This window comes from Branchiostoma belcheri, unplaced genomic scaffold, assembly GCF_001625305.1.
Source record: "Branchiostoma belcheri isolate BF01 breed outbred unplaced genomic scaffold, Haploidv18h27 scaffold81, whole genome shotgun sequence".
In the NCBI taxonomy this organism is placed as follows: Eukaryota; Metazoa; Chordata; class Leptocardii; order Amphioxiformes; family Branchiostomatidae; genus Branchiostoma; species Branchiostoma belcheri.
Genome location: NW_017804476.1, coordinates 897133 through 918660, shown reverse-complemented (window position 1 = coordinate 918660; position 21528 = coordinate 897133). Strand labels below are relative to the sequence as shown.

Below are 21528 nucleotides of genomic sequence, written 5' to 3'. Positions count from 1 at the left end.
AGCAGTTTTGGGAAACTTGCCCAGTGTTTAATGACAATGGTTGAGTCAAGTTTATAATCTATCATAAAACTGTGACAAAGACGTATGGAGAGATTCATACACAGGAAAGGAACTATATGTCTTAAGCTTTGCCCAATCAATGAAAACATGGATCATACAAAGTTGAAATATCATACGTCACTCTCAACTGTGGAAATAGAACTCATTATTTTTTGTCATGCTTTTCATTCTGGTGTTTGATGAAACTTAAAGCTTTTCATGTTCAAATGAATGTACATTTGGACCTCATTGACAGGTACCGGAATTTTGCAGTGTGTGACGAAAATGTTAAAACCAATCTGATCAACCTTGACAGAAGAAATTAACAAAAATCTTGGGCAAAAATATGAAAATCGACAACTACTCTCAATTTGCCTCTCAAAATGTAAGAAATTGCATTTTTGAAGGCTTGAAAATCCAAAATTGCCCAGGGGAGCATGCCACTAGACCCCCTAGATTGCGAGCGCCCCCCAAATCTGATAATGAACCTGGGCAGATACAAATTTGGGATATAAGAAAATAATTTAGATCTAGCAGAAGCTTTCAATTGGTATGATTGAATCTTGTAAGTGATGACAAACATTTGACAGGATACTCAACAAATTTTATAATATTGCAGATAAAGAACTCAGTTTCAAAATCTCAAATCTTGTAAAATTTTGTACATCTTCTTTTTGTATATTGTCCTTTGGATCATACTTTTATATTACGCATCATTTTCCAATAATTATTATAAAACAACGGATCACACAAATCCAGTTTTGGTCGATCAATGGTTGATCAGCGATAATCATTGCTATCTTGAAGAACTAAGGGTTAGTAACAATTATTACACAATCATGTAGTCTTAAACTTTTCTCAAATGCACACAGAACAATTTCAGTTGTTTTCCAAAAGAAGATTACAAGGAAAATTCAACAAAACTAATAATTTGGTGGCTTGAGAAAGTCTCTTAGATTGCTTTTTCTACTTGATCTGGAAACTATCATGAGAGCTTTTGCCCTTTAAATTGGCCTTATATACATAGTTGACTGTGGTGATATTTGCAGAACACAAATAGCAAAGAAAAGCTGGCATCCAAGAACTTTGGCTTTGTAAACATATTGGCTTTCTGTTCAACGCCTGACAAAACAACTCGAAGTTGGACTACCGTTTCATCAGCTGGGAGGCTTCCCACGATGCAATGGTGGTGATCGACCTTACTTGGAGTCTAAAGTCAACATTCCCGGAACATTCCATTTCTGAATCGCAGGGGAATTTCTTTCTTTTTTTAAATCACTGTAAAGGTGTCAAAAGAAGAAAATTTTCGACCTTTATAAGATGTTATTTGGTCAGTTCTCCTAAACAAGGAAGTGGAATCAGTCATAGACTTGGTGAGTGTTAATTTGTGCTGTAAAGTTATGTCATGATGTAATTATAATAATTGCACAACTTTTCTTTTGACTTGCCCATCCTCAGCAGTCATTAAAATGTTTTACTGACTTCCTTTATCTTTTTACATTAAAACCTTCTGGAAAGACAAATCGATTGACACACACCATGACTAAAGACGTAAAAATTGTGTTACATTTTTTGTGTGCTAAGTTTTTGCCTGCTGGCATCTATACAGTACCATAAAATTAACCAAATGGCAAATTTTGTATAATATTTGCTCTCAATATGAAAAATAGCATCCAAGGTACTGGGTTTTGGTTATATTTCATATTGCGATTCCAAGAAATCAAACTTGAATGACTCCCAAATAATGAAATCACTCCCTCGAGAACAAACTCTATAATACCTGTAAGTGTTCCACGATGGATTTTACATTGTTTGCTGTTGCCATAGCAGAAACTGAAGGTTTGTTATGCCTTTTGGGGTCACTGACCAGACATTGCGTCTGTGTGATGCCAGTTGCTTTAGCGATGAAATAAACTCCCAGGGCAATTGATCATATAATCTATTTCATCTACGTATAGTAGGTTCTGCACTCGGGTTATATTTCTGAGATGCGTCATGCGTTACGACTGAAGTTTACACAAAAAACATTCAGTACTCAATTATTAAATCTCTTGGGTTATGTCCAGGAAGGATTTATGCTATAAATAATTGGGAAATGCCAGAAGTCATGAGTTATGACTCACTTTGTTGCAACAGAACACTTCGTAACGTCATTATTATCTCTCAAATTATCTTGCTTGACGTAAACATAGCGGAAACTGTGTCATGTTTTTTTTTCTGCATTAAACAGTGTCCTGCCTCAGGCATCTCTTTAAACATTTATCAATTGATGAATGTTAGATCATCAATTTTCAGCTGAAATGATTGAACTTTTTTCAATAGTGCAGAAAGTTTTGCAACTTTTCCTTCATGTGCATACTACGCATTTATCAAAAGCTAAATTCATTTGACAGATTGGTCATGATAAAACTGCTTGTTTGACAAGAAAATCGTTTTGCCCATAGGCAAGCCTATAATGAGGGCCTGCAAGGGGGGGTAGTGATTACTAATTACGCAAAATTTTCGCCGCCAATTACGAATTACGTTAAAGTCTCAGAGCTGATTACGACTTTACGATTTGCGGCTAATGTCCTATTACGAATTACGTTGATTTTTGCGGAGGCTGCCTTCGAATTACGGAGTCTAAAACGGCCTGATTACACCTTACGAAAAAGGGCTTGCAGGCCCTCTATAATTGATAGGTTAAACTCTAAATCATCTTGTCAAGAGAACACTGGAAGCACCTACATGTAGTTTCCCAGACCACCTGTTTATGAATGAATTCTTTGTTTTGAAACAAACATTCAGTAACACTTTAAAGAATCACATTATATATTCCTTGTGAACATTAGTCTAAGATTCTTACTGTTACCATGGAGGTTAATTGTACATGTACCTCCATGCTATTACCAGTAGTAAGAATCTGATATGATCTAGTATCTTTTTAAGATACTGAGATTAGAGATACTAGATTAATAAGAGAACAGTGATGTTTAGCAGAAACAGACACCTGTTACAGCAAGTAGTCTGTAATCAATTTTCAAAGCATAAAATCTCGCATGATTGCTAGATCTGGATTCTCTCTACTTTTGGTTACATAGTATTCAGAACTGTGAGGATCTCTAGATCTCATTTGCATATTCTTCCCTTGGGACTGAACCATAGGTTTTTCATTGGCACTGAGATAACAGACTACAAATAAGGACTAATTAAAGACGTCTTCTCAAAATAGTTTAGATAAAGTACTATCAGATAGCGTAGGACAGCCAAAAATAAATCACTAGATTTGATAACTGTCAGCCCGTGCCTTTTTATGGCTTCCTCGTGGACTAAACCATTTCAGAGTCATCTTCTCCCTCACGCGTGCTATGGCCCCTCCTTCCAGGAGATGGTATAGTCCAGTCCTTAAAAGGTTCTTCCCACCCGTACCCGCACCAGTTGTCACCCCTGATTATAGGTAATTATAGGGAGTCCCCCTCTCATCTCCATCACAATAGACCAGTGGAACAGGTAGTCAAATCTGTAGATCAGGTTGCTATTGGTTAGCAGTAGTAGCCACCTTTAGCCCTTACTGTTACTTACTTCAACTACTGTAGTGAGCAAGCCAACATACCTGACCCATCGAGCGAATCGAGTCTTCTGCTTCGGAGAGAGCGCCAGCTTCCCGTGCTTGTCACTGCAGGGGGGCGAGAACAGAATTCCAGGTGAGATTAAGTCTTTTCTAATTCACACTGGATCAAAAGTCTTAAGTCTACCTGTGGTTAATGAATTAAGGAAAATGACTGACAAGTCATGGACCGTGAGTTTTCAGGAGCAAAATGCACGCGCTCGGAGCCCTGTGCATGATTTTATGATTATGAATGATGTAAAGATGTTGAATAATTGACGAAAAATGGATTCTATCCCCCAAAAGGAGGGAAAACCAATTACAAAGACCACAGTGAGAGTTGTCTGCTGGATTAACATACAAATTGGACATAAATTCTCACTGAAAGTGTGAAAATTCATGTCTACTCTTGCATAGGACACCAGGTAACATTATACACCCCTATTTCTTGTTCAAACTTTATATTGGCAACAACTCTCCATCATACAAGAAAAGGAACAGATTTCAGAGTCAACTTCAAGGTTGAGCTACATAAAATAATATAGATAGTAAACATGGAAACACAAAATGACAGCGAGGTAGGCGTAAGAAAACATTTACAAAGTATCTATTTGCTGTACTGGATATGACTACACAGTAATAGGACCAAGGTTGTGAGTAAAGTCAGCGCATGCTAGCACCAGCTGTCCCACTGAGGAACTACATTTGCTGTCACCGGGATTCTATCAAACAATTTATTCAACCCTGCAGGGAGGGTCCAAGCTATTAGTCTTAAAGTTTATAATCGGCTTTTAATGCCATTACGAGGATCTACACATTACATTTTCATTAAGCACATAAGTGGGACAGAGTTGATTTTGGGATGAAAACGTTTCGAATGAATAAAATGTCGCATTGTACCTATAGGTTAAAGCCATTTGCAGTGAGAGCACTCACAAAATTGTATAACGTTACATATGCATAGGTCGACCGTAAAATGTTCAGGTGCTTGAATCATGTATTTATGACCTTCTTGTCTCAGAGTGTATGTATATGCATTAAACTTTTGTTGTTTTTGAACATAGAAACAATTGGTAAGGATTTCCTAAATGTTACACACGTGTTAAACGACTCCACAGTACGGTATAATTACACAATCATGCATTAGGAAAAGTATGTAGTACTACGTATCTTGTGTTGTCCTTAGTCAGTACATTGTCTACAGAGTGTTTAGATAGAGACAAGATAGATTTGGTTTTGGATCTGGGTCTTGGGAACTGATTTCTGGGGCAGCATCACCCAAGCATGCTTGCTTCCCTTGGCACCCTTGATTGAATTCTCTGCATTCTCGCAAATAACTTTTGTCAGACTAAGAGAATGATTTACGTGTACAGTTTTTCTGGGAAAGTGGTGTGACGATACCGTAGAAGTATAACTTTCTACACGGAAAAGTTAATCCATAGCAGCTCCAGAAATAGGTTTAAGTCTTACAGGGCTTAAACCAATTATATTATGAACTGTAAGGCCAAATTTTCCAAGAACACAGCTATTTTTCCAGGTAACCTGTACGAACCACTACTGGTAGTTTCATTTGTCTTCTCGAATCTAATAATGGACCTTCCCAGTTACGACAGATACAAACAAAACCATTGCCACAGTGATTATTTCATTACCTGCCTAGAGAAAACACAGTCACCACAATCGTGACTTGTTATAATGTTAGAAGGTAATGCACTGTGTACTATACGTGAGGCAATGTTTAGGTCAGTAACCAGTGAAACAACACTGTGCATTGTTTGGCTGTTGACTGTTTGCTCTTTAAATGTAGTCGGTTTACACTGACCAGGGAAGCCAAACTTTCCATCCATCTCTGTCAAATTATCAATGTCTGAAATGTTTTACAATGTATATGGCATTGCATGATAGTTGTATTTACCTATAACATTTAGTTTCTCTTCTTGTATACTCCTACAACTCATTTTTAACCATCTCCATAGAAAAGGAATAGTTACTACTGTAACAGTAACTGTATCATCATGGTGATTTGAATGTGTTTGACAGGACTGATTGTTATTCTTACAGTTACTTGTTGTATCTGAGTAAAATGCAAAAACCACAAGGTACATTTTGTATAAACTGTAACTAAGTCATCTCATCTGTTATTGTTCCAATAACCACACATCATGTTTATGTCTAAAATTTCAAGTGGTATGATATAACGTTATATATAGCATTGTTGTTTTGTATCATATAACATTGACCTAAGGCCAGACTTTTAATTTTTTTGTTCAGTGACATGTTTGAGCCAAAATTTAGCAAGAGGACACTTTTATAGAAACAGAAGTCTTGGGGGAAAACTTGAATTGACTGACTATGTTCAATTCATTATAAACAGAATGAGTAATTTATACTTAACCATCATGATACAGATTGCCGAATAGACTCTGCTTTAACTTTTACATCAATCCTCCAGTTCAGCAATTTCTTTAAAACCAACAATTTACATTGTTGTAGCCTTTTTAAGCATCAAAAGGCCTAGTGATAAGCTACAGATAGAATTATAAGTTTTAAGTTACTTTGACTATTCCCAAAATGCACATGCATGTAGACCAACAATTAACATTGTTGTAGCCTTTTTAAGCTTGAAGAGGCCTATAGTGATAAGCTAGAATTATAAGTTTTAAGTTACTTTGGTTGACTATTCCCAAAATGCACATGCATGTAGACCAACAATTAACATTGTTGTAGCCTTTTTAAGCTTGAAGAGGCCTATAGTGATAAGCTAGAATTATAAGTTTTAAGTTACTTTGGTTGACTATTCCCAAAATGCACATGCATGTAGACCTCAGGGGAGATCTAGTCGTAAGAGTCTAGAGAGAAACACGTGTACATTTGGGCTTTTAGTACTATGTGCATCTGGTACATGGTTCAGTATAGAACCTTTTATACTTAAGTCTATGGTAACACAACTCTTTCTTTTATTCAGCTGACATTTGCGCTAGAATCAGTGAAGGTTTAAATCCCCTGGTATCATGGCATGGGTAATACATGCATGTTTATTGTCAGGTTCCACTGAGGATTTATAAAACCACCATTGAGTGAAATTGAAGCTGGATTTCACCGAATTCGGAGCGAGCTACTGACCCAGGAGAAAAGCTGCTTGTCAGATTTCAACTTGAACTGCAGTAACCCCTTAGATGTAACCTTCAGAGTTAGTATAGGACATGAAGTGTAAGTCAGAGTGGACAAATACAGTATGCTTTTGACCAGGGCCCTAGTCTACGCAGCTTAATCTTTTTCCCTCAGCCCAGCCAATTTTGTATTATTTTTCAAGACTTTAAAAGCTGCAATTTTGAGAGGCATGTAATGGGGTTGAGAGTGGCTGTTGGCGGTCCTTTGGATGTTTTTATTATTTTACCCAAGATTTATATCAGTTCTGTCCGTCAAGCTTGACGAACTGGTTGAGATTTTTTTCCGTCACATGCCACAAAGTTCCTGCAACTGACGGAAAAACGGGTGCTGGCTAGAACCCTGCTTTTGACTAGCCAACTGCTGCCCAACCAAACTGTGTCAGGGACCCCAGCACTAACCCTAACCCAGGAAAATAATCAGAGACTAGAAATTACATGACTAAAACATGATGCAACAAAACACATGTCACGAATGGCCTAAAAGTCTAAAAGGGAATAAGTAAAAACAATTTACCATCGACTGTGTACATCTGGCATGGTGTACTTAGTACTTTGCTAAATTTTTGCTCCAAGGTCTGATATAATCCTTCTGAAGTCTGGGACACTTCCATTACATAGAAAGCAATGATACAATCAGTAGATTCAGTTCCATTTCCACCTGTTATCTATTTCATTCATAATTCTATTGAGATTTACCAAATCTGTGGTCCAGCAGGGATTGACGTGACAAGCAACCTTTTCAAAATGTCAACCCAGAACTAGATTGAGACATTCAGTGAGGCTTGACCCACTCACACCTGGAATATTGGACCCTTACTCTTTACGATAAGTGCGGTGGGATCTTTGACGTGCTTGAGATGTGGCTCTCCTCGAACACAAGAACTCCAGCTTTACGTCCTATCAGAGAGAAGTTCCCAACTAAAGTGTTTAAGTAGTAGTTTTTACCTGAGTCAAGTGAGGAAATATGTGTTAAGTGCCTCCCCAATAGATTACAACATTGGCGCCTGCCAGGGATTCAAACCCTTAACCTTTAGATTCTGAGTCAACAACCCTATAACCACAAGACAACCTTGCCAGCTCAATTTAGAGCTGGACAGCCAGTTCACTTGTGTGGAAATATCTTTCCGTAACCTGTCTTGTACCGGAGACATTTCCAGCTTTACACTAAACAAGTTGGAGTGTCATAAATCAAGGAGATTAAATAGCTCAGCGGAAATTTCACACTACCCAATCATTCGCATAACACTTTTTCAAGGAGGTAAAGAATTCAAACATTAAAGGCTATCTAGGGTATATCAGTAAACTGCACAAAATTTTAATACACTGATGTACATGTAGAATCCAAAGTAATGTGCGTGCTTTACTTTCTAATTGATTGTTTTACTGAAAGACAAAGTGTTCTGTTAATAAACATTGTCTGTGGGGTTTGCCTCTCTTCGGCACGAGGAAAATGTCAAAATGTTTTTCCAAGGACTGTATAATGTCCTTGGTTTTTCTAAACATTAGGCCACATGTACTGTAAAACCATCATCGCAAACCCTTAGACACTTAACATACATATACAGAGCTCTCTCTATTGAAATATATTGCTATACTTGACTGTAGCCATTCTTTATTGATACAGGCATTATTCAAGCCTTATCTGTCACATATGAAAAATTATTTTCTTTAGTTCCTACCTTATCTTTGCATTCAAAATGTAGTTTTTAATTCTTCATTGGTAACAAAATTCAACAGCGTTACAATCTGGAGCAAATTTGAAAGAATTTTTAGGTACTACATGTATATAGTACATATATTCAGCCACCTGTTAAAACTTAAGACTTCAGAGGACTGAGAACCCCTATAGCTTCTTATTCAGAAGTCCATAGGAATCAATTACAGGGTCTTTGAGGTGAATCCTTTCAAAAGGTCTTAAGTTCCCTTATCTCCTAAAGTACCCTTCATTGTTTATACAGGCTTAGCTATGCCCTGTTGAAGATCCTTCTCCAATGACTTGTCAACCATCCCAAACTGTATATATACGGGTTGGGTGCTGGCAGTGGGGAAAAAAAGTAGAGCACAATATCTGTTGGTAACTTTTGGAAGGTATAACAACTTATCAGATTTTTTCAGAAAAAATGTGAAGTGATGTAAAAAAAAACAGACCAAGGCATCCTATGATAGCCCCAAATGGCATGATAGGAGCCATGAAGTCAACATACATGTATATACCAGGCTAGTTTGTAATTCAAGCATTAAATTTCAAACCTTTAATCAAGCCACTGCATTGATAGATGGACTGTAACAACTCTGAAGAGATGGGACCTCCCTTAACTGTTGGAACCAAAATATGAGCATTTTGGAGTTTATTCAGAGGCTGAAATGTTTTCTTTTCTTCTTCTTTTTTTTTGCAAATCAGAAGAAAATGAAGCGGGCAAATCTGTGAACAAATTAAATTGGTGTGGCCTTGTTTGCTATAGTTTAAAAAATTCACAGTAGGGAGCAAAGTTTTGACAGCTGACAAGCCTGGATTTCAGGCTAATCTTTTATGTTTCCGGCCGGAGGAAACAACTTTCACATCCAACAGTCTTAAAGGAATTCGGCTCTCGAAGACTGACTGTCTGCCACAAAATCATGACTGAGCAGACTTACAAGGATTTCTGCATGGTTAGGCAACCAGGCCACACATGGCTTTACCAATGGGAAGTAATTGTACGCAACAGGGCAGACATACGTCAGGTGCCACAATTCACCTGCGTAGGATCCTACGTACGAGATTGAATCACTCATCATTTCTAGATCGGAACAGGTGGATTGAGGCATTCTCCAACTTCGACTCAATCACTGATTCCTTTCTTCATGGCTTCACACTGCAAACACACACTCAGGCTTTTATCTTGTGCGCTATGGTATAGATCATACGGTGTTGGTTTTCTTTCAGATAAAAGATGCATTAGGCATGTTGTTAGGTAAGTCATTGGATCAACATATTTGTGGGAATTTGATTTGACCACTAAAATGTAGTTCCTGGAAGACTCAGGAAGCTGCGATGAATCGTGCAGTCTTATATAGGAAATGGGTCTTAGTAACTGGTTTTCCTCTCACACAAAGGAATTTCAGGAGCCTGAGTTCTTGAAAGATATAAAGCTTTTAGAATGTCCGGTGCTCTTGCATGCAGGGTACATGTATGGTGGTGAATCTCGCACTGGAGGACCTCATTCAAATCTACTCTGAAAGCGGACTGTCAGGGACTAAGTAAGAGCATCAGAGAAGTTTGGACGAATGTTGAGACTGTAAGTGATTCATGAAATATTTCTATCATAGGAATAGAGTTACTGTAACTTAGTAAGTACATTTCAATGACTACTTAGATTGCACTTTTCATTATTATGACGGACCCCTGTAGTACACAATTGTGGCAAAAACAGGGATGGAAGGAATCGTTTTCAATTGAAAGTACTCTGACTTACTAAGTTGTTTTGGAAGTAAACAATGGGGAATATAGAGTTACATGATTTCATTGGTATCTCATATCATTGCCTTTTCATGTTTTCTGAGAAATTCAATGAATGTAAAGTATTTCTTTGGATGTAAAACTGGATAAGGATGGCTGGCTGAAGCAACATTTCCAATTCAATGGAATCTCTGTTGTTTGGTCAGTTATCATAAGGAAGTCGCATGCTGCCAAAAAAATTTGAGTTCATGTATCTTGTATCAGTTTTGCGCACTCACTCACTGCGTAACACGTTTCAGTAAATCTAGGCCATCTTTACAAGATGAAAGATTAGAGGAAAAAAAAATTCAAAGAGAAAATTGGTCAGCACAGATAAAAGGAGAGCAGGCAAAATTGTAATTATGTGTGTGTGCGTGTTACTGATTGAATGGTCACTAAATTGTCTACAAGCGGCAACACAAAAGCAATAATTATCTTTCAGTCAGATGAAAGGACACGGTATGTTTTCTGAGTTCCCAGTTTAATATAGTTTCCTTGACCCAAATTTTGCTCTTTGGCATCACCACACCAGTCAAACTTTAGTCAGAGTAAGGGGGTAAAAAATCAATATCTACTTCCAAGCAGTTTTACACAGTCACCAGGTTTGGTTTTGGCTTATTTTTGGCATGTTTTTAGCCTTTTTTTATCGGGCTTTGTTTTTTGCACTGGTATCTTTTTTTTACAGATTGGCGTAAAAAAATATACCAGCACAAAAAAAATAACGCCTGATAAAAACACGCCAAAAATAAGCCAAAACCCAAACCTCTGATTGGAGAGTAAGATTTAACCTCCTTGGTCATTAAGCAAAACATTTGAAGGTCCTTCATGTCTTAGTGAGACTTCCTGAAAAACCTGCACAAACAGACGTCATATTAAAGAAAATAGGACATCATGTGTGAAGCTTGCCGGGTAATATATTTAGCAACATTTCAGTACAGTAACTGTTAATTCTTAAAGGATTAACATCATTCTTATACTATCCTCTTCCTGCTGAATTGATGCCTGCAGTACATAAGAAGTTTATTGCAAATTCGTGCCCGGAGGCTAATTGCAAATCATAAACATACAACAATATTGAAACAGATTATACAATACTAGTAACTAATATCTACATAATGAAAAATAGTTGAATAAAACCATACATAGCAGCTATATATGTCTACAACTATGTCTGAAGGGTTTGACTTCTCATAAGTAGTTAGGAGATAGATGATGTGTGAGTTCAGACCACCAAAATCCATCTAGGCCACGAGGGTCCAAAGAGACTTGTAACTAATATACATGCATGGAGAATGTGGGGTAAGTCCCAACAGAGGCTTTATAGAAGCTTATTTTTGTAATGGCTGGGATTTGGTCTGACTCGACTACTCTTCTTTTGGACCTCAGAGAGGGCAACTGAAGTACATTCTGTGTAATCTTGTTAAACAGTTCGAAAGTTGGTGCTAGAACAGAGAGTATTATTACAACTACAATCATATAAAATATTGATAAGAAAGCAAAGGACCCTTTATGACTAAAATGTACAATGGAGAATAGAAATTTATGAAGAATATTAAGAAACTTACTCCAAAGTGCACAAAAAAGCAGTGACTTTTCCTAAAACATGCATGTTTCGGATGATTTCTATAGAAGCCATGTGAGTACATCCAAGAAATGGCACAATCATATATGACCTGGCCTCCTTGGAATGGTTATATATGACCACAGTTTAACCACATGATATGTAATCCATCAGCAAAGATGACTTTCCGTGTCGGAATGGCACATTTCCTGACAGATATGTCTCTAGAGGTGACGCTGAGGTTCTTGGAAGGCTACGAGTGATTTCGTATGAAACCTTAATGGGCCTGTGAAGACACCCAGTCTGATCGTGGATATATCTATGAGCAAGATAGACGGAAAATGCAATATTGTTATCTATGTATGAAGTCACAAAGACATATTTCAATAAACTTTCTTCTATTCCTGAACAATGATTGACAGAATGTTGTCAGTGCAAATTGCACTGTAGGATACAAGATAATAATTGAACAGCATAATCAAATTACAAGCATTCTCCATCTAGATTGTGATTGACAAGGACATAAAACTTTTATTGCATTTCCTATTCCAAATCTTGTTAAACAAATCCTATCCAAAACACATTAAGCTGGTATCTGATGTGAGAGCTCTTTCTAAATCCTATAAAACAGAAATTGGTTGAAGGTTTACTCTTTGGATCCCCCATATTCACCCAGTGGGTTATCATCCATTTGGTACTTTTATATCAGACTTATAAATTAAAAGACAACCAGAAAGAATCATGATGAATCATGAAGTTCAGCAGGTGTTTCTGATTTTTCTTGTTCCTCATATTTTGTCAACATTCTTTAATAAACTTTTATCAAATTCCTATAAAGTGGTGGATCCTTTGGCAATATTGCACAATTCTAAAAAAATTTGAAATATTACAATAGAAAAGAAGAAATGATTTGATTCAATGTAAATTTATGAATTTGATGACCATTTTCTGCAACCAGTAAATCTATGTACCAGTAAAAGAAAAAAAAATGTGAAAAAATAGAAAAAGAAAAACAAGTCTTAAGTTTTTTCAGCTTAAAGTTTGAGAACCAGTCCATATAACAATTTAATTAAATTAATTTCAAGGTACAAAATGTATCGCCTACTGTACCCTGATTATGATCATGAAGATTACCCACCCCATGTTGGGTAAACTACATTACTTATAAGTAGTTGCCGCTCTAGGGTCTTCACTAATAAACTGCTTGCAGCAGGGAGTATGAGGCTTTACCATCAGGTGGGCAACGATTAAACTAAAAAGCCTGCCAACACATCCAAACACAGGAAATAATACCGGTGTCTCACAGGGCACATTCATGAGTGTCTGACATACAGTAGGGCTTGAAATTCATTTTTGGGAATGGATGCACTGGTACACCCAACCTAAAAAATTGGGTGCACAAAAAAGTTTTTGGGTCCACCATATAAAATAGAATAACTAGAATGTGTTTCATTTCTAAAGAAAAGTACTACAACAATGATTTTATTATTTTTCTGACACTTGGATGTTAAGAATACTACTTTACATCTTTAAAAATATCTTTACATAAATCTACGAAAATATTTGCACAGCTCCAAATTTGGGTGCACTAAATGTCTGCTCATGCACCCAGTATTTCGAGCCCTGCATACAGGCACAAAACCGAACCAGCATGAATCTAAACAGTTTCATGTAAAAACATGTGAAGCAATCATAAAGTAATCAGTTTCTTTGAGGCAATATTGAAAGGTCCTTGCTCAAAACAGGAAGTAATCTTTTGTCACATGGAGAGGGGGTGTACAGGTATACTGTAAATCAATTTATATTCGCCGCAGCAAAATTTCGCAGTTTGACAAAAATGGACATGTTCGTGGAACTATAAGTTTGTGGTGGCGGTAGGGGCAGAAGAAAGAAATTTGCGGTACAGAAGTGACCGTGAAAACCGTGAATATACAAGTACTGCAAATATAATGATTTACAGTATTTACAGTACATAATATACACACACAAACTCAATTGAAGAAACCTTTCAGTCAATTTTTTTTAGCTTTTCAAGATAAGAAATAATTCAGCTGTTAGATGTTACGTGTACATGTACAGTGTATGTATCATGATGATGTATGTACAATCATGTACATGGGCCCTAACATACATGTACTAGTACATTGGCAAAAATATATCATTATCGTTATACAATCAATGCAACATTCAATTTGACAAAAAATCTTTCCTTTTTGCTTGTTTGTTTGTTTGTTTGTTTGTTTGTTTGAACCATGATTATTGTCACATATAGTATATATCACCTTCCTAATATGAATGTTTATGCCTGCAAAAATAAAAAAAATGTGTAAGAATGTTTTTTTCTATCGATGTCATACAAAGTCATGTGTAACTGCTTTAAGTAGTATACAATGTAATTGCAGATGTGTAGTGGCTAAATGTCTAATTCAAAGTAATCTTTCTGGAGTTTCACTTCTGTAGTTTCCATGTGATTCTATCAATGGCAGATCTTTTAGGCTTAGGAAGGAATAGACGATAACAGTACTCAAGTTCTAAGCAATCAGATAAGCCATCAAGGAACGTCTTTCTGACGCACATCACGCTTCCCCCAATTACAATTCCCGACCTTACTGCCAATGTGCGGGCACCAAATTCACAAGGAATGCCAAAAATATCCCATGATATGACACTGAATATTCAGAAATTTGCCAATCTGACTGCAGGATATAAGTATTAACACCACTTGAGGTATGTAATAACCAGGTTATCACAAAGGTTGCCTGGTTTTAATTCCTGCCCTTTTATTTTTTTCTAGAATGCGCACTTTGCTTAATTGGTACAGGAAACAAATGAATTTCACATGATTTTATCAAGAATGGCAAATGTGCACTAAAACGTGAACTTGATGGAACAATCACTACTTTTGGGGGCAAACTTCGTAAACTTTAAATCACATGGCTCATTAAATGGTCCCACTGTGGAAGTACAAAGTCTGCAATACGGCACCTCTCTCCGTGAAAGTTGAGAAACTAAGGTGGTCTCTGTTCCGACATGTTCTCAGAATGCCACAAGACACACCTGCACAAAAAGCTCTGGAATTTTCATTCCTTAGCTCTAAGAGATATAAAGCTCGCAGGGGGAGACACTGTATCAATCTACTCAGCTTTATATAATACTGAAGGGAGACCTGAAGTGCAGAGGGCTAGGCCCTCCCACAACAGAAAAGAAACTCAAGGAGCTTAGAGAACTTGCGAGGCAGAAGGCACGGTGGAAAGAGATGAAGAAAGACTGAGTGCGGCTACAGGACATTTCCACACGACTGTAGACGCAGAACACAGTGGATGATGATGATGATGATGACTGTGGAAGTACACTTTAGACAGTCACATGTACATGTATGCAAGAGTGAAAAGTGCTTACTATGGCCTCAATGTCCTTTTCCCTTTTCCAGTACTAGATTTTTTTTATTAGAAGAAAATAAAGATTCAATTTGATCTTTTCTGAAATATGGCAGCTACATTGTATATTCACCAAATATTAATCTTTTGCCTCCATTGGTGATTCCTAAATATTGTTGGAAGGGCATGGTATGATGATCTTTGTAACTTGACAGTCTAATCTCCAAACTATTTCGGATCCATAGAAACGTCTTTGGGCAGCTTTTCCAGTACATGTAGCTATGCACGTATGCTCTGACAAGAGACAAATGTCTCAGATATGACACACAAAACAAAACCTTCTCCCTATGGAAATGGGAAGGATTCTACAAATAAGGTATATAGAAAACAGACCTGTCAACAAAAGAAAAGTACTGAAGAAAATGAATTGCTAGATTTAACAGAAGACTACAAACATTTATCCCAGGTCCTTTTCCTAAAAAGCTTTTCATAATTTTTTAATGCCTCCTAACAAAGCATGTGGGCAGAACGCCTGCACGAAACCCCCATTTTGCACGGTTTTCATAGGATTCTTGGTCAATGTTGCATCAGAATTTTGCCTGTTGCAGGCAATATTTTTTCTGACATAACATTTGGAAACTACAGGCGGAATGTTAACCTTATATGGCGAATACAACCTTATATCAGACGTTCTTCCGAAGTGTTACTCATAATACATTACAGGCAGGTACATTCTGCCTACGTGCTTCCTAACAACATGAAGGTGAAGGTAACTAAATGGCTACTTCAGTGTGTTAAAGGTTTAGAAGTGAATGTCGCTACTAGTTTTTACCAGAAAAATCTGGCGTAGCGTGACATAGTCTAAATGTCATCCAGCCACCCACTCTCTCCATCCTCACGTTGTTGCATACACACACAGCAGCACGTGACATGTTTGGAAAGCTCAAGGGATTCACGACATAGCTAACATAACCTCAATCTTAGGCTTTAGAAACTCATCCATAGAATGGAAAATAAACTTCTGTGGCATTACGATTTACAAATTCTGGTTCTTCAGATTAGATAAAGAAAATAATTTGAGGGGGTTAATATCTCAGTTATGACATGGAAAACAGGAAATGGGAAAGTCTCTACAAATACATAATCAAATTGTCCCCATGACTTACTATAGCATGCTGTATCTTATGTTGCATTGTCAATGTACCCAAAAGTAGATCTTTCAACAAGACAAAAGTACTGAGGAATATTCATTGCTACGATTAAAGCAGATTCGACAGAAGACCAAAAACATTTTCCGTCGCTCCTTGCCCAACAAAAGTTTTCAAGAAGACGCTACATTTTTTTCCAGAAAATTCTGTCAATCTTGACTTAGTCTAACATCACCTGTAGTGTGCCTGCTCTAGCATACATTGATGCACATGTACAGAAACACGTGACATGTTTGCCGAGCTCAAGGGTATCACGGCATAGCTGATGGAACCTTGGGTTTATAGGCTTTGGAAACTCATAAATCCAATAACGGTTCTCCTGACGTAGGCCTGGAAACAAACTTCCTTGGCATTACACCGTGCATCCTGGTGCTTCAGATTAGATATGGAATAACTTTAGGGAGTTTTCTGTTCTCTTGATTAATTCTGAGAGCAGCCAAAAGCTATTTTTCTCCTTTTATCTGTCTTTTATCTATTTTCGTGCTTTTTGTCACGTAAGCCAGCAGCTATAGTGTCTTATCCTTAGCTGCATTACGCTCCTACGATTGCTTTCCTGTTAAACAGTCTGGCACCAGTTCTTCTTCAGCCTGCTAATTTAAAAGTAGCTGTTTGGCACCAAATACATGTATGTACTGGTCATGGGGTTAGGCAGCAGGGAAAAAGTTAATACGGAATCGTTTGGTATTCAAATACACACCGCAACTAAGTGCGGACTCTGTAACAGCATAGTAACACGGTTTAAAACAGAAATTTGAAAGTTTGTTACATTGCATCTGAGAAATATCTGACACCCAAAAAGATTAATGATGTGGGTGCCAAATGTTTAAATGTGGATGGGTGCCAGACTATACTATGAGAAAAGTAATCAGAGAAGCCAGATGGATTCCAGTAGATAGAACTTCTCTTCAAAAGATTTCTCATTAATGTCAGTTAACTCAATGACATGTAATATGACTGATAATTGCCTGGTATCACCTTTACAGTCAAAGGCAGACGTACATGTACTAGAAATAATAAAAAAGAGAGCAATTGAGGACAGTTCTGATGCCACGGAACATTGCACAGAAAGGATGGATGGATGGATGGATGGATGGGTGGATGGATGAATGGATGGATGGATAAATGGATGGATAAATGGATGGATGGATGGATGAATGGACAGATGGATAGATGGATGGATGGATGGGTGGATGGATGAATGGATAGATGGATGGATAAATGGATGGAAGGATGAATGGATAGATGGATGGATGGATGGGTGGATGGACGGATGAATGGATAGATGCATGCATGGATTGTAGAAGGGTCTGTATGACAACTGTACATGTATTCCATTGGTACTTTGAACAACTCTATTCCCTTGACTTATTAGTATACATTTTTGCATTTTATTATTCTTTATATTTCGGGCAAAAAAAAACAAAACACCATCACCCCCCCCCCATGATCTGACATGGTCTGCCCCTAAATCTGGCCAAATGCCAAGTTGATCTCAATTTGCAGCTTGGAAGCCCAACTCACTAGAAGTTCACCAACGTGTAAAAGAGATTCTGAATAACATCAAGCATACCCTAGTGCTTACACCTCCTTCAATATCATCAAATCTTCTTATCAATCCCAGCTTCCTGCTATGCTCTATTCCATACACCCAACAAACATCCGTCACATAACAGCCGATTTTATACTTATCATGTCACAACTACTCAAGTACTTCTTATCCTATTCTTAAGAATTAGATAAGGCTCCGATGTATCTAATGTGGTTGAAAGCAATCTTTTTTCCGTGCAAGACGTTTTTGTCAGATAACACCCAAGGCTAGCTAGATCGCTAACCCTTGCTATTAATCATTCTCATCTGTCCACCCTACTTGCCTGTATGACTCTAGGGTACAATTAACTCTTGGACCTTAATTTCCAAACAGCTTCGAGTTATCTGTGAGAGGAGAGTCAAATTGGCACCTAAGGACTGAAGACTAGGAAGAACCTGTGTGTGGCTGAAGTTTGGACCTCACGACTTCTTTCTGGTTTGTATTCTCTGATTCATGTAGTAGATAAACTGTTGATTTTTGCTGTGGATGTTGTCACTGGTGCTTAATGGGTGTATAAATGTAGCTTTGATAGAATAGAGTCTGCATTGTGCTTTGTTATAGTTGTAAATGCAATCTAAGTGTTGCACAGGTACACTTGTGGTAGTGTAGGGCCTGTCCTTGGTGCTGAACTCAATCTATAACAACACTGGACATTGTTATAATAAATATTCAGTCCCTAACAAAATCTGAAAGAATCAAACTCTATACATACACAGAAAAATTTCCTTTTAAATGACATGAGACATCTACGTTTATGTTTAATTACTATGCTACGTTAAAACCATAAAACACTCCAGGGCTCAAAATAGCCACATGCGACATGCAACATGTATTAAAACATGTAAGACTGGAGAAAGAATGAGCCACTTGTAATCAAACAGTAAGGAACAAGTGTTCAGCATATAAATCAAATGTCACTGAAATCTGAAAGCATTTTGAGCTTGACTCCTCATCATTAGTTACAGTACATTGATTGTTTTATGGACTAGAAAATGACTCTTTCCACCCTTATGATCTGAAAAATTCTGACAGGATCCACTGTAGCATACAGATAGCACTGCATTGCCAAAATATATAGTTGTATTTTTTTCATACATCTTTATTCAATACATCTTAACTACATGTACTAGTAACTGAAATGTTCCTGTCCTTGGTGCTGATCCTACATCCGATGATGTATATCTGTTATCAAACATGTTTCAGTAGCTGAATATAGATAGAGTCAATTTACCTTATGTGCTGGGCCATTAGTGTTCAATGGATAGCACAAGTGGGGGGTGTTATTACACCAAGGTCTGTTTATAGCCATGTGTTACATAAACTCCTCATATTTCATCTTTGTGTACGTTGTTACAAAACTATTAGTAGCTGAGCTTAACCTCTGGGCCAAACAGTGTAAAATCAGTAGTGACTATCATAGTATCCAGATACGCTGATATGTCTGTATCAATACACTCTCAAGCTGTAAAGAACGTTTACAAAAATTTACCTACAGGACGATGACTTGAGAGGCTGGTGCAGTGAGCCCAAGGCATGTGATTATAGGTTAAATCTAATAAAGCCATATAAAAAAACGATAGAAGCCATAGATCCCTCGTAATATGTCTCTAAGCCTATCTGTGTAATACCAGAACTAGTGGCTTTATACCAAGGTCAGCATCTGCTATAAGATCTATACCCTTATTTCAGTACACTCTAAAGCGCTAGGGTACACTCTAAAGCTCAAGAGTACAATCTACAGAAATGAGCTCCCAGAAAATGGCTCTATCAATGGATATTGAGTTAAATTTGCAGAATACGAGACACAAAAAAGAAGACAGAACTTGAAACCACAAGTTGTTCTCCAAAGAACATCATTTACACTAAGTCTTACACTATACACTGAAACTATTTTCTGAAATCATTTACACTTGTTTGTTTCTTCTGGACAATATCAGACCAACATCAAAATGGAGTCTTTCAGACTTCCCAAGAACAATTTTGGAATAAAACTCACTGCCATACTAAACTTCCTGCATTGTACCAGACCCATCTCCCAACATCTGAGGAACTGGCAATACCGTCTGTAATTGCCGTACCACATCCTGTGTGCTTTACCCCAGTGAATGGGTGTTACTCAGTACTACACCAGCACCAGAGGTAACAAAATGATGCCTTACCTGAAGGGCACAGGGAACGCAAACCTCTCCTTCAGATCCACAGACATAAAGGGAACGTAGCTTCTACCATTGATGTTGGACGTGTGCCTGAAATACACAAAAATCATTGACACATCACATTGCAAATCAAAGAAATAAATGAAATATTTAGTGTTGGATCCAAAGTTTTAACTCTAAACATGTAACTATCAATACAGATACGTTGATACTATTTCTTACCATAGGAACCTTTCTTACATGACAAAGACTCTTACGGTTGTTGAACAGGTTTTTCTAGTTCTAATTACCTGTATATTGAGTGAACCGTTCTTTTACATGATAAAGCTTCCTACGGATCTTGTTGTTTAACCGGTTTTTCTAGTTACTTGTATATAAGAGTGAATCGGTTCTCTGTTCATTTGTGACGCTGAAGAAGAGTGATGGATGTCACTCGAAACATCCGGAAATAAAAAATCCGTAACTGATCCAGTAGTAGAGTTTGAATTTTCTTACGAGTATCAACACAGATGAACTTTCATGATTGAAATACATGTATTAGTGTTTTTGTTAAGTTCTTGCGCCCATCTCCGTTTATTAGCCCTGGGCCACACACAGCAGTACAGAAGGGAGCTAGTCCACTGGTAGTGGTGTGTGTTCAACTCCCATACTCTTTCCCAAATGCTGAGTGCTAAGCAGAGAAAGCAGTATGTACCATTTTTAAAGTCTTTGGTATGACTCGACCGGGGATCGAACTCATGACCTACGGAATGCAAGGCGAGCACCACTTGGCCATTGCACCGGTTCTTATTTTTTTTATGTGCCTAGCATATGGAAACAACTACAGAAAAACTACACAAACAGACACACTGAAATCAAAACCTCTGCACACGGAAGTAAGAATCCCACTTCTAATCCAGCTCCTTCCCAAACTTCCAAGAACTTCTCATAACCCCAAATCTTGAAGATCTGTCAACAGCCTTTGAGTCATCCTATTTCACAAATGAACACATCAACAAAGACTGGCAAACATAAGCTCCTTCTCAAGTTATCTTGCTGCCTTGGAAGAAAGTAGCAAACAAACATTAGGCGCACCTGGCTTTACCTCCTGAAAGTTATCTTATGCGATCAATGCATTATGCTTGATCTGAGGCCCGATTAGAACTAGTTTCCTGTTGTAAGCTTTTTGACGTAGTGTAGGAAATCTCTTTTACTACAGACTTGCCTTCTAGTGTTAACGTTACATTCCAGGGGTTACTGAACTGTAATCCAGTACGTGGAAATACAGATGACATTTACTGTAAGACAGTCACAGGTGTTGTATATACGTATGATGGACTTACACAAACAGACACACTGAAATCAAAGCCTCTGCACACGGAAGTAAGA

At 37.5% G+C, this 21528-nt stretch overlaps 1 protein-coding gene across 1 annotated transcript in view; it reads right to left on the bottom strand.

The window, feature by feature from the left end:
* LOC109486538 (calpain-7-like) overlaps positions 1-21528 on the bottom strand; it is a 79548-nt gene that overhangs the window by 25093 nt on the left and 32927 nt on the right. The window contains exons 7-8 of the mRNA XM_019790375.1: positions 20164-20250; positions 3632-3694 (exon numbers count right to left, since the gene is read on the bottom strand). Coding sequence (XP_019645934.1) covers positions 3632-3694; positions 20164-20250 — 150 coding nt within the window. The remainder of the gene's footprint in view (positions 1-3631; positions 3695-20163; positions 20251-21528) is intronic.